The sequence below is a fragment of the Hypomesus nipponensis genome, chromosome 3 (genome assembly GCF_054491055.1).
Source record: "Hypomesus nipponensis isolate SF chromosome 3, ASM5449105v1, whole genome shotgun sequence".
Taxonomy (NCBI): domain Eukaryota; kingdom Metazoa; phylum Chordata; class Actinopteri; order Osmeriformes; family Osmeridae; genus Hypomesus; species Hypomesus nipponensis.
In genome coordinates this window covers 15,628,161-15,650,308 of record NC_140363.1, presented here as the reverse complement: position 1 = coordinate 15,650,308, position 22,148 = coordinate 15,628,161, and the positions used below count along the sequence as shown (strand labels likewise).

The 22,148-nt window shown below is 44.1% G+C and overlaps 5 protein-coding genes across 7 annotated transcripts; 3 read left to right on the top strand and 2 right to left on the bottom strand.

Moving 5' to 3' along the window:
* Positions 1-150: 150 nt before the first annotated feature.
* fam177a1a (family with sequence similarity 177 member A1a) lies at positions 151-3,087 on the top strand. The gene is made up of 6 exons (XM_084679306.1): positions 151-271; positions 452-596; positions 1,166-1,360; positions 1,475-1,541; positions 1,750-1,847; positions 1,994-3,087. Exons 2-6 carry the CDS (start codon positions 528-530, stop codon positions 2,198-2,200), a joined length of 636 nt encoding a protein of 211 aa, XP_084535432.1. The 5' UTR covers positions 151-271; positions 452-527; the 3' UTR covers positions 2,201-3,087.
* Positions 2,983-6,731, bottom strand: ppp2r3c (protein phosphatase 2, regulatory subunit B'', gamma). The gene is made up of 13 exons (XM_084679252.1): positions 6,570-6,731; positions 6,212-6,336; positions 5,917-6,021; positions 5,687-5,799; positions 5,417-5,514; positions 5,232-5,302; positions 4,991-5,123; positions 4,650-4,705; positions 4,393-4,468; positions 4,145-4,281; positions 3,783-3,920; positions 3,595-3,654; positions 2,983-3,432 (listed from the first exon to the last, which is right to left on the bottom strand). Exons 1-13 carry the CDS (start codon positions 6,634-6,636, stop codon positions 3,241-3,243), a joined length of 1,371 nt encoding a protein of 456 aa, XP_084535378.1. The 5' UTR covers positions 6,637-6,731; the 3' UTR covers positions 2,983-3,240.
* On the top strand, positions 6,732-14,501 carry prorp (protein only RNase P catalytic subunit). Of its 2 annotated transcripts, XM_084679226.1 has the most exons (8): positions 6,738-6,845; positions 7,254-7,986; positions 8,094-8,141; positions 8,355-8,487; positions 11,826-11,930; positions 13,436-13,584; positions 13,837-14,032; positions 14,196-14,501. In XM_084679226.1, the coding sequence occupies exons 1-8, from the start codon at positions 6,740-6,742 to the stop codon at positions 14,325-14,327; spliced, it is 1,602 nt and encodes a 533-aa protein (XP_084535352.1). In that variant the 5' UTR covers positions 6,738-6,739; the 3' UTR covers positions 14,328-14,501. The 2 variants fall into 2 exon arrangements, with proteins under 2 accessions (XP_084535343.1, XP_084535352.1); XM_084679217.1 differs by having other exon boundaries at positions 6,732-7,986.
* Positions 14,502-14,700: 199 nt separating this feature from the next.
* psma6a (proteasome 20S subunit alpha 6a) lies at positions 14,701-17,158 on the top strand. The gene is made up of 7 exons (XM_084679293.1): positions 14,701-14,878; positions 15,416-15,510; positions 15,610-15,691; positions 15,786-15,941; positions 16,202-16,380; positions 16,508-16,602; positions 16,940-17,158. The coding sequence occupies exons 1-7, from the start codon at positions 14,803-14,805 to the stop codon at positions 16,995-16,997; spliced, it is 741 nt and encodes a 246-aa protein (XP_084535419.1). The 5' UTR covers positions 14,701-14,802; the 3' UTR covers positions 16,998-17,158.
* A 1,850-nt stretch (positions 17,159-19,008) lies between these two features.
* Positions 19,009-21,605, bottom strand: nfkbiab (nuclear factor of kappa light polypeptide gene enhancer in B-cells inhibitor, alpha b). Of its 2 annotated transcripts, XM_084679277.1 has the most exons (6): positions 21,238-21,589; positions 20,674-20,779; positions 20,217-20,448; positions 19,928-20,016; positions 19,538-19,804; positions 19,009-19,420 (listed from the first exon to the last, which is right to left on the bottom strand). In XM_084679277.1, exons 1-6 carry the CDS (start codon positions 21,501-21,503, stop codon positions 19,385-19,387), a joined length of 996 nt encoding a protein of 331 aa, XP_084535403.1. In that variant the 5' UTR covers positions 21,504-21,589; the 3' UTR covers positions 19,009-19,384. The 2 variants fall into 2 exon arrangements, with proteins under 2 accessions (XP_084535403.1, XP_084535392.1); XM_084679266.1 differs by lacking the exon at positions 19,009-19,420 and having other exon boundaries at positions 19,438-19,804; positions 21,238-21,605.
* Between the last annotated feature and the right edge of the window lie 543 nt (positions 21,606-22,148).

Here is a 22,148-nt window from a genome sequence, read left to right as displayed (position 1 = left end):
TCTAACCGTTCTCATTAATGGTTGAACCCAAAGCACTGTTATTTTTGCCATACCTACTTCAGCCGCTAGGGGGAGGTGTTCTACTGCAGTTCAATGCAGCTCAGGCTCGTCGAAGCCAACACGTGAGGCTTATTTTGGATTTCACAGCCCACACCCCTTTTTTAGTCCAATAGACTGTACAGCAACTGTTGCGCATTCATGCCAGCTGTAGCACAAAGAACATACTTGATCCTTATCCCCATTCTTGTCCATATTTTGCACTTTATTTGCAGTATGTATACACTAGCTCCACCGTGTGATCATGATGTTCAATCATGTTTTTTAAATGTGAAGGGGTATGCAGGTTTTTACTTTCGAAAACGTTGAAAGTGATCAAGGCTGGCTTTTGTGATTTTGACCGGCTGATGGCAAAGCTCTAATGATGTCGGACCCCTTTTCTTTGTTGTTGCAGGGAGTCATCGTCACGTCCGGGTGACGCCAAGGGAGAAAGGAAGGAGCGGGACTTGGAGAGTGTGTAGTGAAGTGAGATGGCAGAATTGTTGCTGTGTCTCACTAATGCCAATATTTCTCTTGGACAAGCTATGGACGCTGAAAAGGTAAAACGGCAAGATGATCATAGACCTGACACTTTGTAACAGCAATCGTTTGCATCCATTACTACCTAAAGTAGACTGTTTTGTTAGCCAGCGTTAGTTCCTAGCTAGCTCTCACGGTAGCTCATTTTACCTGCTACTTCCTCCTTGTATACGTAGCTAGCTCCAGCTGTAAAGGGGCTCTTTGTTGGCAAACCTGACAAACTGTCTGTCGCATGAATCGACACAGTGCCCGGATATATTTTTCAATAAACTTCTGTCCAAATGTACTGTAGGTCTTGCCTGCTAGGTATATCAGAATGTTTGTGTTCAAATTGTTGGCTTGGTGTTGGTGTGTTTGGGAGCAATATATGTGTGAATGCCATGCCTAAAACACAATAGAAATGTAGCTATATGTTGTACCACCAACAGAGTGCACCATCGAGACTAAAGCCAAATGTTCTGTCTTGAAAATGTTTCATGATACTATGAAAACAATGTACGTTTGACATTATTTTGGCGAATTCTCGGCAGAACACAAGGGTGATGATTAGGATGTTTTATGTGTGTGTATGTGTGTGTGTTTGTTTTAGAACCCTGGTATGGGGAAAGACTTTGAGAGTGTGGAGCTTGGGGACATGAGTGTGGGACAGTCAAAAGTGCCGGTCAAAGTGCCACGCAGAACTATATACTTTGCCAGTGGAGAAACCATGGAGGAGTATAGCACCGACGAAGAGGAGGAGGAGGAAGAGCCCGCAAAGAGGAACCATATGGCAACCACAGACACGGTAACCACGACGAGTCATGGTGTTTGTGCCATATGTTTGCCATCACTTTGGGATTGAGGAATTTGTTTGGTATTATGGGGATGATGTAGTGTTGTATTTGTTTGTATGTTCCAGTCTAAGTTGACTTGGGGTCCTTACTTCTGGTTCCACATGTGGAGGGCAGCAACTTCCACCATCTCAGGTAACAGCATGTTTCTGTCTAGCTCCACTGCACAACCTCACATGTATACTGGTAACACATCATGGAAACAACACAGTATCTGACTTAAACTAACATATGTCAGTTATTCTTCATAGCTTTGTATAGTGTTGTAATGATCTCATTCTAGTTCTGGTTGTGAAGACCATAGATTGTGTCATCAAATCCTGTGCTTGCTTTTCCTACCTAGTTTGTGACTACCTGGGAGAGAGAATGGCCTCCCTATTTGGCATATCTTCTCCCAAGTACCAGTATGCCATCGATGAGTACTACCGGATGAAGAAGGAGGTGATACACAACACACACACATGTAGAGACAGATAAGAATTATTATTATTTGCAGAAATTAATCTCTGCCCAGACTCAAGTTTTATGGAACAGATTGGTATTTGAGCCTCGACCCTCTCTCCTCATCCCATGTTGTCACTCTACAGGAGGAAGAGGAGGAGGAAGATAACCGTCTGTCCGAGGAGGCAGAGCGCAGGTTTAAGGAACAGCAAAACCAGGAGGACCAGTCACCGGCCACGGAACAGCCGGAGGGGACAGCCTCATTCGTTAACGTCACCTTTGATTTGGAGCCAGAGCCCAATCAGACCACACCAGAAGGCCAGAGGGTTCCCGCCCCCATCCCTTCCTCCTGAGACATTCATTTGATTATAATTTGAATCTTATGAATTCTATTAAACAGGCGTCCAGGAATTTTTCATGTCCTAATGCTTTGGACATCCTTATTTTTATTTTTTTTTCTAAAATGGCTTAAATTCTATTCCTATTTTTTTATAGTTACATCCATGATGATATGTTCAGATGTATGCAAAATAACAGCTATTTTTAGTTGCTAAATTATCACAAAAACATGAATGTAGCTATTTGTGTATATATATGTGTGTGTGCGCGCTTGCGTGCAATGAACATCACTGTGTCAATGGAACTAGTAATTTCCAATGAGTAAGTACAGTGGATGGTCCTTTGATGCTAATAAGTTGCTGATTTAGAAAAATACCAATTTATTTTGTTTAGGTACGTGACAATGTATTTTCTTCAAGGGTAAACAGTTGTCAGATATGGAATACTGTATGTGGCCTTGTGAAAATTTATCTACATATACTTGAGATATTGGTGGCATTTCAAAAAGATAGTCCTATGCGATGTTACTGAATTATAAAGGAGAATCTTTTCCTCAAACACCATATGTCCTGATGGAAAGGTGAGTTGTGCAGCAGATCTAGGGATAACCTAGAACCCCTGTACTTTACTTGTGAATTGATGTTAATGGTTAGATGAACCAGGACACTGTAGTCCTGTTGTCTGGGCTTGTAAAAGTACTGTTATTGATATGCTCTGTATGACTCCTCTACTTACTTAGGCATGTCAGATCAATGCAAAAAAATATAGAAATGTATCACAGGGATTGCAAAATACCTTTTCTATTGGTAGAAATGATTTTTATTACAACATTGGTATAAAATATGTGAGATGTGTATGTATATATATATATATATACTGTACATAAAGACATTTAATCAGACTGTGTTGCAAAGTCTCTATATTCCCTCTGCGGCAACAAGAGAGGGTGTGAGGAATGATCTCCTGTAACACGTCCTCTTCCTGGTTCAGATCAGGCCCTTGCATGTCCTCTTCCCAGTTCAGATCAGGCCCTTGCACTCCGGCGGTATTGATATCAAGTCTCGTCCATGTCAGAGTTGTTGCTGTCACTGTCATTGACGACCAGCACCTCCCTGTTCTCGTAGGTCCAGAAGCCGTTGAGGTCTATGAGGATGCTAGTCACGGTGTCTCCCTGGCTGCTGCTCACCAGGTCCTGCAGGGTGATCTTGTATGGATCCCTGGGTTTCACCATGTCAAAGATCTCATCCTGGATAGAAGAAGGGGGGTGAGCTGGTTGAAAAGGCCTTTAGAATATAACTGATATGGCTTTAGTTTTAACTATGGTATGGCTTAACTGGACGGAGAGCGCATAGAAAGATGTCTTTAACATTCAGTATGACATCATGTGCTGAGTGCACAGATGGTTCACCTTGACGTCCTGGAATGTCACAGGTTCCTGAGCATGTATCTTCATCTGCTCCTGGATGGCCTGGGGGAGAGAGGACAGAGAAGGGAGAGGAGGGGGGAAAGGAGGAAAAAACATATGTGCATTAGTCTGCGAACAGTTCGGCTTCAATTCACCAACTGTAACCGCTACAATCTAGAAAGTCTCCTCACCCTGAAGAAGTAGTTGAGAGCAAAAACATTGAGGTAGCCTTTGTTCTCCATATCAAGTAGCTTGAAGATGTACTGCAGCGCAGCCGGCTCCTTCCTGTTCTCCAGAGCCAGAACAAAGTCCAGGTACGTTTTATAGTCCTGACGTAGAGACAGGGATGAATACGATTTTTAACTGTCAGGATTAAAGAATGTGTTACCAACAAGGTTCAAGTGTTTTGTTCAGTCCTGAATGGAGGAATGGACTAACACAATAAATAAGAGTGTGTTTTTTATAGTAACACTAAACAGATGACCATCTACAGGAAGACACAAACAGTTATATCAGATGTGTAGCTGATTAGTGACTGGTGTGTTTTGTTTACCATTTCTCCATCATATGTGAGGCACTCCTGGTATACCCGATCTAGGAAGACACCGGTCAGCGTGCCTGTACCGTAGCGAGACAGCTCTTCCTTACTCAACATGCCGTTATGGTCCTTGTCCAGGTTTAAGTACTGGCCTGAAAAACCACAGGAAACAAGACCCTCATTATCATCATCAAATAACAGAAACTAGTTCAGAAACCTGTTTAGAATTTCAAAGATTACGGACAGCATTCAGTTTTTTTTACCATAAACCCTCAGGGCAGAAGGGGCTGAGAACCAGTTAGATTCCTGGCTCTCCTTTGACAGCTCTTCATCTCTTAACTAGAAAGGGAGAGAGACAGAGTGAAAGAGAGAGACAGAGTGAGAGAGATAGTATTAGTGATAGGGAGTGCAAAGAACATCCACCGGTCTCCTTCACTCATGAATGTGTTCTAACCAGTCCCTGGTGGTGATGTGTGTTTGGGCTGTGCTCCACTGGTGTTACAGTTGAGTGAACCCTCACCTCCAGAAGGTCATCCAGAAAACTGCAGGCTAAAATGTCCTGGATCTTAATCTTTCCTGGAAGGCAGGATAAACAGTCTCTGTGTTAGGTTAGCCATGGTGCCTTATCAAGACAAGGGGACTCCACTGCCAGAGTTACTATGTTTAAAACAAATGCATCCCAAACATCAATGATTATGTTCATCAATGTTATGATAAGGATGATATGATAAGAGATGATAAGACACGTCAGTAGAATAACCCTTATATGGGTTTACAGTAGAAACTGAGGTGTTAAAAAGGTACACACACAGAGGTATGAAACATAGTGTACACAACATCTTGTCGAGGAGGGAGTCTCACCGGTCCTCAGTGGGTCAAGGAAGAAAAAGAACTTGCGTACGGCGGTGCACACATAGAAGGAGTAGAAAGACTTCTCCAGGCCGTCTAGCTGGGGCAGTGTGGGAATCAACTCCAAAATGTAGTTTTCCAGGTCCTGGACACGTGCACACACACATCATGATCCAGACCATGTCTTGTTTGGTAAGGCCAGGTTACAAGGTGGAAAGTGTGAGAGTTAAAAGCGAGCGTTGAAGATGCTTACAGACTCTCGCAGGTAGCCCTGTCCTGCCACGTCGTACAGACTCAGCCCTATTCTCGTCTGGTGCAGCCACACTGGTCAAGAACACACAAAAGCAGCATTGTTGCCAACAGCAACGCAACAGGAACACAGGCTGTCATGTGTTGAAGGTGGCCGACGTCAGGAAAACTGGCAGTGATCAGACTCACCCTTCCTCATGACATAGTTAAAGAACTGCATGATGGAGATGCGGCCGTACGGGTCGTTGTGGAGCAGCTTGGCATACACTCTGGCTGTGAAGAACTGCCTGAGAAGGTAAAAATGGTGGGTGACATATTGACAGAAAGCTGTACACAATGATTTAAAGAGAATACCTGACCATGCTTATTGAAATGAATAATAATGAAGTCAACTCATTTAGGCATGTATGTATTGTGTGTGCTCTTTAAGGCCCCTTTCAGCTTTTCCCCTCCACTCACTTGCACTTCTCCCCGGCAATCTCCCCAACCTTCAGGTAACAGTCATAACTGATCATGGCCTCCTCTCCAGACAGTGGTGGAACCTGGTGCTTGTCCAGCAGGAACCACAGATTCTAAGCAGAACACAGGAAAGGAAACTATAGTATATGGATTGAAGCAGAAAGATCAGTCTGATTCACCAAGCCATGATGATCTAGTCAAAAGGATAAACACGAGGACGATGCTGTTACCTGTAACTCCTCGTTGTCGAGTAGCTCCCTGCTCTTCCTCTGCAGAAACACAGCTCTGCTCTCCTCCCTCAACTTCTGTAGCAACACCTCGTCTTCCGCCGGAAGCTACACGTAAACGCGCAACAATCGTCCAGAATCAAGTTAGATCGTCAGTATTTGCCCCACGGGGGTTAAAATACTCACAACAGCAGATTGTGTCTATCAGACACATAGTCTTACAGAGAGACGTGTTATTGATGGGTTTAAATAAGACAATCCCAAGAAATGTCAGAAAAGGGTTAAATAGCTTCTGTACCCTGTAGTAGAATCGCGGTATGTTTCTGTAGGAACTCTCCTTGCTGCCTCCTCCCCTCCATTCCGTGTAGTACTTAGTGAATAATGCCGTTTCCTCTGTCTTCTTCTCCTCTTCAGTCCTGTCATCTTAATACAAATGTGGGCCATAACACAGGACCATGTAAAATGTTTACAAACTGCAGCCAAACCTTTGTCAGAAAGCAAAGTTTCAAAGTTAGTCAACTCCAACGAGGATCTAACTTCTTTAGGCAGTTACAGTAGCTAGTCAACTAGCTAGGCTTAGTATATAGCTAGCACTAGTTAGGCTAGCTGGTAGCTAAATAAACCATAACTGGTCCGCTACTGCTCATTTAGCTTACCCTTCTTGGCAGTTGCCAGTCTCCTTTTCAAAATGTCTTTCCAGTGTACCATTCTTTCTGTAGACATTTTGGATTTAGGTTATAAAAACATTAAAGACATCTGACAAGTAGACTCCCAACAATACGGTTGCGCTAGTTCAGCTAGTGACGTCAAATTATGGTGACGTCACATGTGCGACACGGACTTGTGCCTCTTTCAATGTTGTGTCAGAAGTTTTATTCAAAACCGTGTTTTACAGAGGAATTATTTATCTGGTGGTGCTTTTGCAGACACTTGTGAGTCTTCTTTGTATGAGAAATGCTATGAAATTAATGTGAATAGATATAGACGGATAGTTTTTTGTATAACGTAGGCTACTGTCAACTCTTGCTAGCTAACCAGTGTTGCAAATGCATGTGGTGGTCTTTGCGACAGTCCCGTCGTTTACAATATGGGTTCCATGTTGATATCAAAATCTGGACGTTACTTTAAGTACGGAAACCTACTATCTCATCCTAGAACTGTAGGCTGTACTCAGCTGAGAATTTTACTTTCTGTTTTCGAAGACAGCAAGCTGCATTCTGCACACTTATTTAGCACAAAAAGAGTGAGCAGACCTTTAGGTCATCAAAACACAAAAGAAGATAGACAGAAGGACTTCAACATCAGGGAAAGACCGTCTTTCCCGAAATCTGTGTTTGCAGCAGGGACTGCCAAGAAAACAGCTGAGATCCTGAGAAGGAAAAGTGGCCTCCAGGAAGCGGAGGAACCAGACCCCAGACAGCCCAGGGTGCGAGTGGAGCTCCCCGACCGGCCCCTGGCAGCATCGGAGTGGAGAAAGCTCCAGGAGGCTTCCGGCAACCACGAGCGCTTCCCCATACAGATGATGACATCACTCTTCGCCCAACGGGCGGAAATCGACGTCGCAAAGTCCCTTCTGGCATTCGTTGCCACGGAGACGGGCACCCTGCCTTACAAGATGCTCCTTCGCTACCTGACGCTGTGCGTGGCGGCTGGCCACCATGGAGAGGTGTTCGACCTCTATGAGATCATGACCGGACGTTTCGGCTCGCTGGACACGGGCGCCTACAGCCTCTTCATAAGGGGTTTCAGCCACACTGAACGCTGGCGTAAGGCACTCGACATCTTGGAAGACATGAAAAGGGTCATCACCCCTTCCTCGCGTAACTATGGCTGCGTTATCGCCGGGGCTGTGCAACACGGGGACGTTGGCATGGCGTGGGCGCTGTATGATGACCTCATAGAGAAGGGACTGGTCCCTAACCAGGAGATCTGGCAGAACCTGTTCCAGAGTGGGATGTCCTGGCCTGGGTCAGAGCAGGAGGAGAGGCTGCAGGGAGTCCTGATGTACATGAGAGACAACCAGGTGTACCCCCAGCAGTCCCTGGCTCAAACCATTGAAGCCTGGTTCCAGAGGTCGTCCTGCGGGCCTTTGTTTTTAACATGTCCTGAACCCTAATATCTTTCAGAAGCCACTCTTAGGTTTTATGTCTGACGTTTCGTTCTTCTCTTACTGCCTCCAGTATTCCTGAAACGAGCTGGAAGGGAAGCTGGACCACAGTGGAGCCCAAGTAATAGCCGAACCCTCCTCATACCCCTCATCATCATAACATGTCATGTATTGCATTCGGAGATCTAAATATCTAACCACCTACGTCCTCTAAAGACTGACATTCTCTAACCTCAGGCACTGTGTGCAGGGCCATGTGTCAGACTGGGTTGAATTGAAGGGCTACTGTTCTGTAGCTGTGTAGCATGTGACCTTTGACCTTCTGCATGTTTAGGGGCGTGTGTCGGAGCTGCAAGGAGGAGCTGGAGTCCATCCACCTGACTCAGGAGGAGTACAGCCAGCTGAGGGAGAGGGTGATGCGGGAAGTCATCAGAGGACAAGATGTCTTTAACAAGACCACACCAGAGGTCTGGACACACTCAAATGCATTTGAATTCAATTTAACTTTATTTCCGACGCGTCCATATATAAATAATACAAGGACAGACAGTGCAGTACAGGGCATAGACAGAAACATGTTTTCAGTGGCATTATAGAGTTTAATTGAAATGGTGCAGTACTGTACAGTATCCACAAGGGGGTAGGAGTGTGCAATGTCTATGATGTTAGGTTGGGGTGTCACCTGTGGGTTTTCGAGTACGACACAGAAAGAAAGGTTCATAGGGTAACTTTTAGATAATGGAAAATGGAAATTTTTCATTTTTTATAATGCATTCATGAGTTATTGTCAGGCATGCACTGGTGAGAAGTACACTGTAACTATTTCAAGATGTAAGACCAGGATTATTCTTCTGTTTATAAAACTGTGGATAATCCTTGGAGGACCTACTGATTGTTTTGATAAACTCACATACAAGCTTGCAGGGCCTTGTAGAAGGATCTTCTGTCACTCATACAACTTACTAGGACAGATTTTTGTCTTGTATACACTGGTCAAAATAACCTCCAAGAGACCATATTTGAATAACATGACTATATTCCACCTATAGCTATAGATAAAGCCCTGAATGAGCCAGAATCGACTGGTAAGAATACAGGTAGCTGTCTGAGTCCGTTTTCTCCCCAACCCACCCACCGTCCAAGCCATTTTCCCCAGACCAGCCACCAGACTCCAGCAGAAGAGGAAGGTTAGATGAGATGTTGGGGATTTCCAGCCCATGCCCCTCCCTGTGTCTTGCTCTGCAACCCCCTACTGGGCATACCCACTGAGACAACACAACTCTGTAGAATAACAACAGCAGAACCATACAGAACAGTAACAAGAGAACAGAAATTAACTGAACCGTAAGAACACAATGGAACAAAACCAAACGGCCATAACAGAAATACCCAAACTGAGTCAGAACAGAACCGAACCATATCAGGACAGAACAGTGACAACAGAACCGAAAGCAGAATAGAAAATGAGAATGGAACTGTGGTTCTGAAGGCTTGTCTACCTAAAGGTTCCTTTTAATTAGAGCTTGAACTAGAACATGAACACACAACGTTGATAGTACACAACACCGAAAAATACAAATGTGTTTATGTAGTGCACAACTCTCTCGCTATATTTACCAGCAGGATCACTGTTTATTCATGGAAGTCCTATCTATATTGGATTGCAACAGTGTTGAAGCACGGTGCTGTTCTATATGCAGACATGCCGTCATCTTGATGATGAAAAAGTGCCCGCGGGACAATGTGTTCCTGTAGGAACACGGCTCTGTTGTATTCTCATTAAACGTTTATTTAATTCAAGGGAGCCACAAGGAAATTGTTTCTCTCTTTCAAGTTAGTTCTGGCTCAGTCAGCTGTAGAATGCACTTACTTGACACATGTAAACATATAGAATATAGGACAAACACAGGCAACTACACGGCCATGTGTGTCTAGCTCGGCCCCCCTGGACAGTTCGAGCCTGCTGCTGCTGCAGTCATGTAGCCGAACAAGGGATAGGTTTCACATCTCGGTCTTAATAGGCTGTCTCACATGAGGACCCCCTGGAAAGTCCCTGGCAGCTCCGGGTCCAACCCCCCTCCCTTGCTTATCCTTTCTCTCACCCCCATCTCCACCTTGGCCAACACGTTGTGTGTGTGTGTGCATATAAAATCTGTCTTTACTCCCATTTTCAACTGAACTTTTTTTCCTGTTTCTTTACTCAACAACTTCTGTCTTTTTTTATATTTTACCCTCTTGTCTCCCATCTCAATTTTCTCTCCCTGCTTTCACCTTTTCATATCCTGACTACGTCCATTGAAGGGGGTCAGTCAGGCAGACTGTCCTGTGTAGGTGCATCCTAGCTGCAGGTTGCTATAGGTTACCTAGGAGGTGTAGTGTTAGTGCACATGAAATTGAATCTGACCAAACCAGTTACTTCTTCTCCTGAGAAACCTGAGACACACATACATACATGCATGCATGCATGCATACTTGCATATACATACACACATGGACATAGACACATACGTACATACATGCATATACACATAAATCAATTCACCCTTTCTCATTCTTCCAACTGAATGTCATACTGAATTTTTGATTATATCTTCAACCACCTGGTAACTTATTTTCTGCAGCCTTACGTGTTCTAGGGTGTAGCGGCTGGACTAGGTCTTCTATGCAGCAACAGGAGGGGATTTCACCATGGGCTATTTGCATAACAGACAGAAGTGAAAGTAGCTCAGTTTTTGTCTTCAACTATGCTGTCCTCTGGCTGTTTCTAGTTGACATGTGGAGAAAGGGGTAATGTTATCCAGTTGATGGTCCAAAGGTAATAAAACTACATTGAATCCCTTAGGTTCTCCCTTGGTTGTCCTGTTTGGCAGGAATCACAAGAATACGCCTTGCTTTGAGAGAGTGCTCGTAGCAGGCAGAGTTGTGATATTTGAGAGATTCACGTTACAATAGACCTGGAGGTGTGAGACCTGGCAGGTGGCCCAGCCAGAAATTCCCCTCACAAACATAAAACTGTAACCACTGCACACTTGCATGCGTGCATCCACAGAAACAGACATTCTGACCGGGGCATATATTTAGAGCAAGGCCGAGAACCAAATGAAAAGGCAACAACAGCTTGACCAAAACAGCCAAGAGGAAGCCCTGTAGTAGGGTCAGTGGTGGAGCCCAAAGAGACACATTGTAAATAGTTACTCCATTCTGGCTGTGTTATCAGGTGACAAGCCAGAAACATGAGCCAAAACAAGTAAACAAGACTGTTCCTGCAAAAAGCTGGGACATGGCAGGAATTGTATATGTGGGGTAGGATGACTGAGCGGTTTGGGAATCGGGCTACCAGAAGGTTGCTGGTTTGGTTCCTGGCAGAGCCACATGACGTTGTGTCCCTAGGAAAGGCACTTCACCCTACTTGCCTCAGGGGGAATGTCCCTACTTACTGTAAGTCGCTCTGGAAAAGAGCGTCTGCTAAATGACTAAATGTATATAATTGTAACTTTTCAAAGAATGGAATAAACGACTATAATGAACTTTATTAGAGGTCAGACCATTTTGCTCTCTTTCCATCTTTCCCACATTGTTGTGGCATCATTGTTTTTGAGGGCAGAGTATCCTGCAATAACTCCAATTGTAGCTTATATAGGTTAGGACTTATTGAAAATAAGTTTACATGATTTCTTAACATAGGTGGATAAGAGTTCCCTCAAGAGGAGCAGGACCTAAGAATTCCAATGTACTTGTTCATGTCTAGCGATAAACTTCAAACCTCTTTTTCTCCTACTCTGTGTCCTTTGTTTCCCATCCTCAGGAACTGGAGAACTTCAAGACCTTTGTAAAGAGGAAGCCAGCATTTGACGTGGTCATTGATGGGCTCAACGTGGCCAACACTACCAGGGGCAGCCAGTCTGAAACTGTGAGTACTTTATGCCACTAAATCAAACCTGTGTGGCACATGCTCTACCCTTCTGTGTCACTAGGAGACGCTGTGGCACTCAGCTGCTGGTGACAGATGATGCAGACAGATAGTTCAAAGAGAGATTGAAATACACCCACCTTATTTTCGAATTGATCTATATTTCATATAAATGCACTTTGCAATATAGATCTAGAACAGAATGCAAGCCTGAAGAGTGAATACAGGCTAGAGGAGAAGGAGAGTAGCGGTTATAATGGATTTTGGTGTTTCAAAACCCATTGACATTGTATGACTATGTTTAGCTTGTGTTCTGCTCCTCTTTTACCAACTGTTTCTGGAGGAGGGGATCCCTCACTGAATTGCTCCTCCCAAGGTTTCTTCCATTTTTTCTCCCGTTGGGAGTTTTTCCTTGTCCTCCTTGAGGGTTTAGGTTGGTTGAGGGGCAGTTCTATGGGCGTAGGTGAAGCCCTCTGTGACATGCTTGCGTGTAAAAAGGGCTATACGAATACATTTTATTTGATTTATAATGTCAGTGTAGAAGTTGTGTCATCCACTGCAGACCCAGAGCAGGGTGAGGTAAGTCTGGCAGGCCAGGATGCTGTGCTAGCCTGGTGACTATGATTACACATTCCTAGTTAGGCCTGTCTCCGAGAGCAAGCTAGAAAAGCTGGCTTATATTTAGTAACGTATATTTGTGTGGGCATGGCCTCATCGTGGTCTGACTGACAAGTGTGTGGTTCTTTTGGGGTACCCTATCTATAGCCTCCTGCATTAGCTTGCCCCTTCACTCACCCCAGTCTGACTGGCTGTGTTCGGTAGCCCTCTCACAGATGAGAATGTTGACGCTCTAAATGTTCTTATTGGCAGCAACAGTCATCCAGAGCTACATACAGACAGAATGTACTCGGCACAACAATAGATGCATGTACTTGGTTTGTATTTGCAAGTCGAACATATATAACACAGCAGATGATTCCGAGGAGGCCGGCTGTGAAGGCTGTTGTCTCACACTTCTAACCTCTGACACCTGCAGGTCTGCTGGTTGACTGAAGGGGATTCCTGCCCTTTCATCATATGACTAACAGTTCATGTAAATCCAGCCTCTGAGCCTCAGTGGGCTGAGGTGTAATCGTTCCTCTTGTGGTAACCTTAACGGCCAACACCCTCCTGTTTAAAGCCCTCACCACAGATCTGTTCAGGTCACGTAGGAGCCACACTGTCAAATGACTCATCTTATGTCAATAAAACAGACTGTATAGCACCTCATAACTAATGTGTGTGTGTCTGCATACGTCTGTCTGTCTGCTTGCTGTCTGTTTACTTGCCTATCTGTCTGTCTTCTTGCATGTCTGTCTGCTTGCGTGTCTGTCTGCCTGTCTACTTGTCTGCTTGCCTGTCTGTCTGTCTTCTTGCCTGTCTGTCTGCTTGCGTATCTGTCTGTCTGTGCCTGTCTACCTGTCTGCTTGCCTATCTGTTTCTGTCTGTTGGTGTTGTCCCTCTAGCTGCTAGCAGTGGTGTCTGAACTGGAGCAGCAGGGCCAGGTCATCCTTGTGCTGGGGAGGAAACACATGCTGAATCCCTCCCGAAGCTGGGACAGACACCACATGGCCCAAGTCCAGCAGAAGGCCCACTGTTTCTTCACTGACAACATGTGAGTAGATATGACTTGGTTACAACATAGAATCCCCCCCCCCCCCCTAGACATTCCTGTCTGAGTTACAACAGAATGTCCTGCTTCAGACTCTGGAGATCCAGAGCAAAGTCATGTGATCAGTGTTAGTTTCCGTCCTCTCCTTATGCATTTTCCGATAAGTCTTTAAATGGCAGCAGGATCCAATACAAGGCTCACCGCACACGCCTAACCACTGAGGTATTTTCTTATTTCCTTATTTCCATGTGTCAGCTCCGAGGATGACCCCTTCCTCTTGTATGCCACACTGCATTCTGGGAACCACTGTAACTTTGTGAGCCGTGATCTGATGAGGGACCACAAGGCCTGTCTGTCGGATGACATGACCAGGCGCCTGTTCTTTAAGTGGCAGCGCGGCCACCAGCTGGTGCTGAGCGGGTATAACCTTGGCCGGAGGGTTCGCTTCCAGGTAAGAGGGCTGGATGTAAAGCTGTACAGAGCTTGATAAAGGGATAAACGATACCCATCTCCATTTTCTGCACAGTTGCTTGTAAGTGATGCCCAAGGAAGGGGAGGCACACAGATGTCCGGTGCAGGTGTCGTATATATGTGCTGTGTTATTCTGTTTACAGAGAATTCCCAGTTATGACACGATCATCCAGACGTCAGGCAGGTCCTGGCACGTCCCCTACGATGACAACGGGGCCGAGAGGTGCTCCTACGAAGTACCACAGCGGTGGCTCTGTCTCAGAAAGACACATTAGGGGTTGCCATGGAGACTGTGTAAAGGGTTCGCACGTTGGCATTGCTAAATATATAGTTATGTTGCTCACAACTGAATGTGAACTTCTGAACTGAAGTCTCTACACAGCTCTATGTACTAATTGTAAATCTTTTTTTTTTCTTTTGATAATAAAGAGTCAATTTATCCCCCAAAATTATAGTGTCATTATACTCTCTGCAGTAGTTTGTGTTCATTAGTGTGAAATCAACATGGCCCTGTAATTATTTGTGGTCATGTAGAATCTACACAGTTTGTATCCCAGATGAAAATTATGTATTTTCTATCATGATCTCTCTTGGACACCCCTACCTTGCATCCATGTTCCATTTTCCGTTGACCCGGACGTAGAATCACCATCCACTTCCGTGGTCGTTGACTAGCGTGTTTTCTTTTTCTGTGCAGCTCCCTTTATAATTGTGAACTTTTATACACATTCACCGACTTTCTAATTCGCCATGTCCCGGGGATCAAGTGCAGGTTTTGACAGACACATCACCATCTTTTCTCCTGAGGGAAGACTTTATCAAGTTGGTTAGTATTTGGCGATTTGTGAAAAACTCTTAACTTGCTCAGTCATCACCGGTTGCCGCTGGCTAACTAGCAATTACAGTAGGCTAGCTAGAGCTAACGTTATCCAATTCAAACAGTTTCAAGGCTAGCTAGCTGAAGTTTCAATTCTGCTAAGTTAACATTGTAATTAATCAGGAACAATTATTTAGACTTAAATGCAAAAAAAATTGGTATGAGAAAAAAACGGGCACAAATAACGTTATCACGCTAACAGTAGCTAAGCTAGCTGGCGAAGTATACATAGGCGTTAGCCTAGCAATTGTGGATAGCCAAGTCATCGCGGTGGTACTCATTCTTTATCTCTCTTAGCGTTAATTTACGAAATATCATAGAATTGATTCAGTTAGTCAGTTAGAAAAATATTATCCACACACGTGTGCTGATTTGTATACTTAAAAAAATCACAGAGCATTTAGAGCGTCTTTACCTGTGAGATGTTTTTGTTTACCTGTAGTGGCTCCCAGTTCTTCGACTCATTACTGTATCTCTCTCTTCCAGAATATGCATTTAAGGCGATCAACCAGGGAGGTCTAACCTCAGTAGCAATACGGGGAAAGGACTGTGCAGTAGTCGTCACGCAGAAGAAAGTCCCCGTGAGTAGTCTATTAACTTTTAACTATACTTTTCAGAAGCTCGGTTATGTAATGTATGGATAAAATATAAATTATTTTACCATGTGTCGATCACCCCAGGACAAGCTTCTAGATGCTTCCACTGTCACCCACCTTTTCAGAATCACAGAAAACATTGGCTGTGTCATGTCTGGGATGACTGGTGAGAAACAAGCATCCTCATAGTTTCATTGAATCCTTTGTTGGTGGACGACCAAATTAAATAATAATCCTTTTTGTTTACTGTATGTGTGTAGCTGACAGTAAGTCCCAGGTTCAGAGAGCACGGTATGAAGCAGCCAACTGGCAGTACAAGTACGGTTATGAGATACCTGTGGACATGTTGTGTAAGAGGATCGCTGATATCTCCCAGGTCTACACACAGAATGCTGAGATGAGACCTCTTGGTTGCTGTGAGTAGAAACAGCATCTCTTTATGTCAGGCTGTCTGTCTCCTTTTAATCTGGATCTATCTTCCCTTTTTCTCTGTCCTTCCTTTTGTCTATCCTGCATCAACTCCTCTGTCTCCCAGATCTCCTTTTGTACTGTGGTCATTTCAGGCATGGTATACATTGTTTAATTGTGTCTTGTGTGTCCCATGTAGGAGATGATAAAAAAAAAAAAAAAAAAAAAAAAAAATTATAGTAATGTTCCTATTGTGTCTGTGTTCCAGGTATGATAGTGATTGGTGTGGATGAGGAAAATGGTCCTCAGGTCTATAAGTGTGATCCGGCAGGCTACTACTGTGGCTTCAAGGCCACGGCCGCGGGCGTCAAACAGACCGAGGCCACCAGCTTCCTGGAGAAGAAGGTCAAGAAGAAGCTGGATTGGACCTTTGATCAAACCATCGAGGTGAGATGGGTTGTCAAGGAGATGCAAACCATCAAGGTTGAGATGGATCTCATGGAGATCTCTTTACTAATATGTCCCTCCTTTCTCCACCTCCTTCCCATCCCGTCGTTCTCTCCTCCTTCCCCAGACTGCAATCACGTGTCTGTCCACTGTCCTGTCCATTGACTTCAAGCCCTCTGAGCTGGAGATTGGTGTCATCACCACTGAGGATCCTAAGTTCAGGCAAGTGAAGGTTGCTTGACTTGCAGAGATTACTGCTGTAACAGCTACTCACCCTCAAGATTTGAAATCCAAAATCATACAGAGCCTATGGCCAAGTGTGAAGCGTATATCGTCAGGTTAAAACTGAGGACTCATTGTAGCAGTTAAGTACTCAACAGTTTTGTGACTTGTTCAGAGAGATAAGTGTAATAGTTGGATTTGAGATGAATGGCTTCTTCCAGAGCAGACACATGAATAGACTTGTTACCCTCGTTTTGTTTCATGGCTGGCTTTGATGTGGTGGCAGAAAGGGTTTAAAATCTTAACTTGGTCTTCTCGTTGATCTTCTCCCCTTCAGGATTCTGTCTGAGACTGAGATTGATGTCCACCTGGTATCACTGTCCGAGCGGGACTGAGGTGCTAATGGCCATGTTGGCATGCCAGACCATAGCAAACGATCTCAGAGAGCACTATCACAGATCCCAGATACGCGTCATGAGAGGGCTCGACTCAGTCACCTGTTTTTGCTGTATATTAACGCTGTTCAATTAAAAAGAATGTTTTTGAGAAACTCAAATTTTGGAAGGTTGCTTTTTGTCTTGTTAAAAACATGTTGAACTTGCTTGTTTGTTGGTTTATTCATGGTTTAAAATAAATCTTTTGAGGAATTAAGTAATAAGTCTGAAAAGGATATTCCCTGTCATTCATACCAGTTCCAACTAGGGCTGGGTGATGTATCGAATTAGCGATAATTTCACAAACAAATATTTTTTTTGCTGGTCCTTGTGTTGCTTGTGTTTTAAGATCACCGTCTGCCTCCTCTGTGACACACACACAGACACCGTTTTTTTCTCACAAACTGAAAATTGCACAGGCACTCTCTTTTTGTCCTGTCACATAAGGACCTCTGCATTAATTGTTTGACGTGAGGTCAATTTTGTCAACTTGCAAGTACCATGTTATGGCAACTGCTTAAATTTGCACTACACATTTTGTAACAATAGCTGTTGTATCTAAATTGTTTTCTAATGGGGGCAAAATAAAATCTTTTTAGTATTATTTTAATGTAAACATATCGAGATATATATATTGAATATCGTAAATTTCTTGACAATATCGAGATATATATATTTTTTATATATCGCCCAGCCCTAGTTCAAATCCATTAGTCTGAATCCCCTTGACCGTGATGTGAGCACATCAAAGCTTGATATTGATAGAAACGGAATGTTAGGTACCAGCCTGTCCATAAACATACTATGCAAACAGCCTGTAGTAGATTGGGGATTTTGGACTACATACTGATCACACACTGTCAGGACACAATCTCTCTCTCTGCTTTCCTTATCTCGGATTCTGCCTCTGATTCTATCTCTCACTCTTCCTCGGAGCTCTCTATCTCTGCTTCTAATTCCCCTCTGACATTTTCTCAGCACTAAGTTTGAATCAAACAAAGATTATTCTTGCTAGGAACTTGTGTTGTACGTGAACTTCTGTGGATTCTGCTGGGACGGAAGCAAACCTCAGGAATCCACTTTTAGTTTTATTTTACATTGCTTAGGCGTTTTTGAAAGGTAAAAAGCTTGCGACACGACACATTAAATTAGATAGTATATATAATAGTTTACTTAATTTAACAAGTGAAATTAAACAATCACCTAATTTTGAGTGTTGAACGTAACAGATTAAGGTTCTCCTAAAGGAAGGCCAGTTCCTGGGACTGCTGGCTGAGGATGGGTGGACTTGGTGTGCAAATGACTTGACTTACTGTAACATACTTGAAAACCCCCGAGCCACTGTACATAGATAAAACTTATTGTATCCATAAAACCACAGTGACTCACTTGTCAGCTCCGAATTTGAATGTGCACACTATTTCACAATAGTTTTGATCGTAGACTTTGCGTTTGTGTTTCACTATCAAATTACTTCTCAAAATCCCCCAAAAGTTTCTTTTTCCTGCTATCAGGAATCTGGACGCGCCCCTCTGGGAACTTCCTGTTCGGTCAGCTGATGTTTCCCATCAGCACTTTGACAATGAACGGTTCAGCACTCTGTGTTCTTCCTAGAACAGGACACCGCTTTCAATTCCTCATAATTGTAACTAGTTAATTTTCTGGTGGTTTAAACCTTGTTTTCATAAAAGGGTATTGGACAGACAAAAATAAATTAGGATTGTGTTTATGAAGAGCTATGTTATAGGAACTACATCCTGGACCCAATATATGCTGTGTGCCGAAAATTGGGTTTTATATTTGGAGATTATCTTTTGAGAGAGAATTCAGATGACTCCTTCATATCATACTCTTGTCTAGCTCAGGGATTAATGGAGACTGAAAAAGAACCGGATGTTAAATATATCTGTTTTAATTTACTTGAGTGTGTGTGACTCCTTTCTTTCACAAGTCAAAGGACATTTACAACGTCTTTACAAATGTACACTTTTCTTTATAAAAAAATAAATCTTTACATAGACATTTACAATATGATACATGAGGGTGTCCCCAAAACATAAGGATGATGTACACTCTGGTTTCTCTCACAGAACCATACGACCATGTTATAGCACATCCACTGGTTTATTGACACGTCTTGAAAAGTCTCATTGGTTCACACAGCTTTCCATCACTCATAGTCTGTCCGAGGTCATGCCATCTGTCCGTTCTGTGCCATCTGTCCACGTTGTGCACCAGGACTGACTGAGCATGCCCGCCGTACCATTGCCAGCAACTGGCCCCAGGATGTGACATCATCTTCGTGCTGTGGTTTCCTGGAGCTTCCAGGGCCTACTTCCTACTTACTGCTAATGACCGTTCCACTGGATGTCATCATACTCCACCTGCATGAGGAGAAGAGTGTAAATTAGAGTCTTACCATACTTACTATACAATACCTACATATAAGTACACCCTTTACAAGTTCTTAGTCTACAAAGACTGTCCTCACAGACACACACCTCATCCTCTTCCGACTGGCCCTCCTCGTCCTCCGCCTCGCTGTCTTCTGATTCGCTGTCGGGCAGCTCCCTCAGCTCAGGATTGGTTAGCCCGAGCAGCTCCTGTCTGATGGTGTCGTTATGGCGACCGTAGGTGAGGTGGTAGGGGCTATGTCCTCCGTAAGTGAGGCTGTTGGGATTGGCTCCCTTGCGAAGCAGCAGTCGAACCAGGTCCAGATCCTGCAGGTCTACAGCCAGGTGCAAGGAGCTACGACCATTACACTGCTCCTAGAGGCCCGGAGGGGAAATGTAGGGTTAGGCCACTGTAGTTCTGTAGAAGCCACCAATGAGGGGAAGTTTGTGGATGTCTGTTAACACAGATATAACCACGGTAAAATACATGCAACATACCTGAGCATTGATATCAGCCCCCAGAGCAACCAAGTTCTCCACCAGTGACAGGAAGCCATGCAGGGAGACCAAGTGTAGACAGTTCTGACCTGGAACAAAGCAGAACAACACACCTCAATTAGATAACAGGACTAACCAGCCCAGGCTAGTCTAGACTAGTACAAGTAGCCCACAGATGGCTCTCAGCAACTTAGTCCTCAAGACAGAGCCAGGAGATTGACTGAATCTCGAAAGAATCTTAACACTCCACTTTAGATGGATTGAGAAAAAAATTGGATCCGTTTCTTACCACTGTAGTTGTTTGTAGCCATGATGTGCGCTAGCTGATTGGCGCCGGGGTTGGAAGCAGAGCCTGGGCGTGTCTGTGTGAGCAGGCTGAAACAGGCCAACGAGCCCCTGCGGCAGGCAACGTGGAGAGGGGAGTTACCCCCCATGTCCACCATGGAGGGGTCTGCCCCCGCCCCCAGGAGACAGTCTACCAGCTCAGGCTGCTCTGTGATTACCGCCAGGTGGAGGGCTGTCTGGAGGAGGGGGAAACAGGGGGGGGGGGGTTAAGTTCTCTTCATCTGATACCTCCATCTTGATTTTTTTTTTTACATTAACTATATTTCTCATTCTATTTCTCTTTCCATCCTCGGTCTCACACTTCTCTCTCTCTCTCTGCTTCTCTGTACAAATGCTTACTTTCTTGAAGTCCACAAAGTAAAGTTCTTAAAGATATATGTAGCACAGATGCATTTGTGTACCTGTCTCTGGTAGTTTTGTTGGTTAAGGAAGGGTTCATTACGGGACAACTGGATCATCTTCTTTGCACAGTCATTGGCTTCATGGATAATGGCCAGGTGTAGAAGTCTGGAGGGAAGAGTGAGGATATGTTTCGTTATTGGACAGAAAGAACAACTTTCGCTGCACATTCCAAGCACTTCATATACATTTTATATTATATATTTTCCTAGTGGTGGTTTGACGCAATGGCGCGCTAGGCGAGTCGGTCGGATTCCTGGCAGCGCGCCCGGGACTTTCCCAGCTGAGCTCGTGCGCCGCCTACTTTGACCCTGAGCCATAGTACATTCCGTTCTGATAATAGTCTTTTGTTTACGCAAAATGCACCGCGAACACAGCTTTCCAACTATCCTGCAGTGCATTGCATCAACTTGATTCGTAAGCCGAATGCATAATAATAAATATCACAATCAAATTTAAGTCTGGTTGCAGTTCGAAAACTTGCTACAAATATAGGCCAACTTTTAGTTTTTAGTTAATTTAATAAAATGTATACTCTTTTCTATTACAATTTCTGCTCCACTTACGTATCTCCGTCTTCTGAAACTTGCATCTTCCAAAAATCCTGACTGCCATCGTGTCTCTCGGGTCTCTGCTTCTGCGGAGCACAGTCCACCCGAAGCCTCTCGAGCTCCCCTGCCACCTCTTGGTATTCCTCTTCTTTCAGTGAGTCCAGGCCGCTATCCAACCGTTCCTCGGTACTGGGTTGCACTTTCCCCTCTTTACAATCGCTACCGTTGCCTTTATAATCCATATTGTTTCGGATACTTGTTCGATAGAGGTTTTTGTCCATTGTTGACACTATGTCGAGTTAGTTGGGTTGTAAGGTTGAGTGTTCCGCAGACTGTAGGTTATAATGTGATGGGAGGAGCCTGGAGCCAACGGAACTAGGTGGGGGATTTCCGAAGGACAACTATGGCCGGCTGACTCCAGCCTCAGGGGGGTTTCTGTAGTGCTCTGACAGTCGCAGAAAGCCTATACAGCCGTTCTAGTGGATATATGTCTATGTAGACAGGAATACTCCCACTATTATTAGGAGGCATTCAGATACTGCACACTACCTATAGCTGGTATAGGAATTCCCTGAAAACCTCACACACTCACCTGCCAAGTATATAATTTTTTGAGATAATAGCCACTATTAGTTCCCTGTATGTGAATGTGTTTCTTTTAGAGATACTCAGATACTCAAAAGTCACTTAGCGGGACCAACCATAAATTTGACAGGAAATACCAAGAGCATTGCTGAACTAACATTCTTCACAGAACAAAACACTTGAGAAGTTCTTTGAATTTTAGTTTTAGGGAAACTCCATTGGGATGTATCTTACTGTCAGTAAATGTGGAGCACACAAGGAAAAGTAGGGGAATGTTCTCTATCTGCAGATTGTACAAATGGGAAGGCCAGAAAGCCCAGCCAAAACATTTTGAGTCTAAA

Bases quoted from the DNA above. Each gene is read 5' to 3' on its own strand.
- fam177a1a (XM_084679306.1), top strand. From the start codon at position 528: ATGGCAGAATTGTTGCTGTGTCTCACTAATGCCAATATTTCTCTTGGA. The intron at 597-1,165 runs GTAAAACGGCAA...TGTTTGTTTTAG, and splicing joins AAGCTATGGACGCTGAAAAG to AACCCTGGTATGGGGAAAGA. The intron at 1,848-1,993 runs GTGATACACAAC...GTCACTCTACAG, and splicing joins ACTACCGGATGAAGAAGGAG to GAGGAAGAGGAGGAGGAAGA.
- ppp2r3c (XM_084679252.1), bottom strand. From the start codon at position 6,636: ATGTCTACAGAAAGAATGGTACACTGGAAAGACATTTTGAAAAGGAGA. The intron at 3,921-4,144 runs GTAAACAAAACA...TCTCTACGTCAG, and splicing joins TCACATATGATGGAGAAATG to GACTATAAAACGTACCTGGA. The intron at 3,433-3,594 runs GTGAACCATCTG...TCTTCTATCCAG, and splicing joins TGACATTCCAGGACGTCAAG to GATGAGATCTTTGACATGGT.
- prorp (XM_084679217.1), top strand. From the start codon at position 7,001: ATGGGTTCCATGTTGATATCAAAATCTGGACGTTACTTTAAGTACGGA. The intron at 7,987-8,093 runs GTCGTCCTGCGG...TACTGCCTCCAG, and splicing joins ATTGAAGCCTGGTTCCAGAG to TATTCCTGAAACGAGCTGGA. The intron at 8,488-11,825 runs GTCTGGACACAC...TCCCATCCTCAG, and splicing joins TTAACAAGACCACACCAGAG to GAACTGGAGAACTTCAAGAC.
- psma6a (XM_084679293.1), top strand. From the start codon at position 14,803: ATGTCCCGGGGATCAAGTGCAGGTTTTGACAGACACATCACCATCTTT. The intron at 15,942-16,201 runs GTGAGTAGAAAC...TCTGTGTTCCAG, and splicing joins GATGAGACCTCTTGGTTGCT to GTATGATAGTGATTGGTGTG. The intron at 16,603-16,939 runs GCAAGTGAAGGT...TCTCCCCTTCAG, and splicing joins ACTGAGGATCCTAAGTTCAG to GATTCTGTCTGAGACTGAGA.
- nfkbiab (XM_084679266.1), bottom strand. From the start codon at position 21,503: ATGGACAAAAACCTCTATCGAACAAGTATCCGAAACAATATGGATTAT. The intron at 20,449-20,673 runs GTACACAAATGC...CCCCTCCTCCAG, and splicing joins AACAAAACTACCAGAGACAG to ACAGCCCTCCACCTGGCGGT. The intron at 20,017-20,216 runs GTAAGAAACGGA...GCTTTGTTCCAG, and splicing joins GGCTACAAACAACTACAGTG to GTCAGAACTGTCTACACTTG.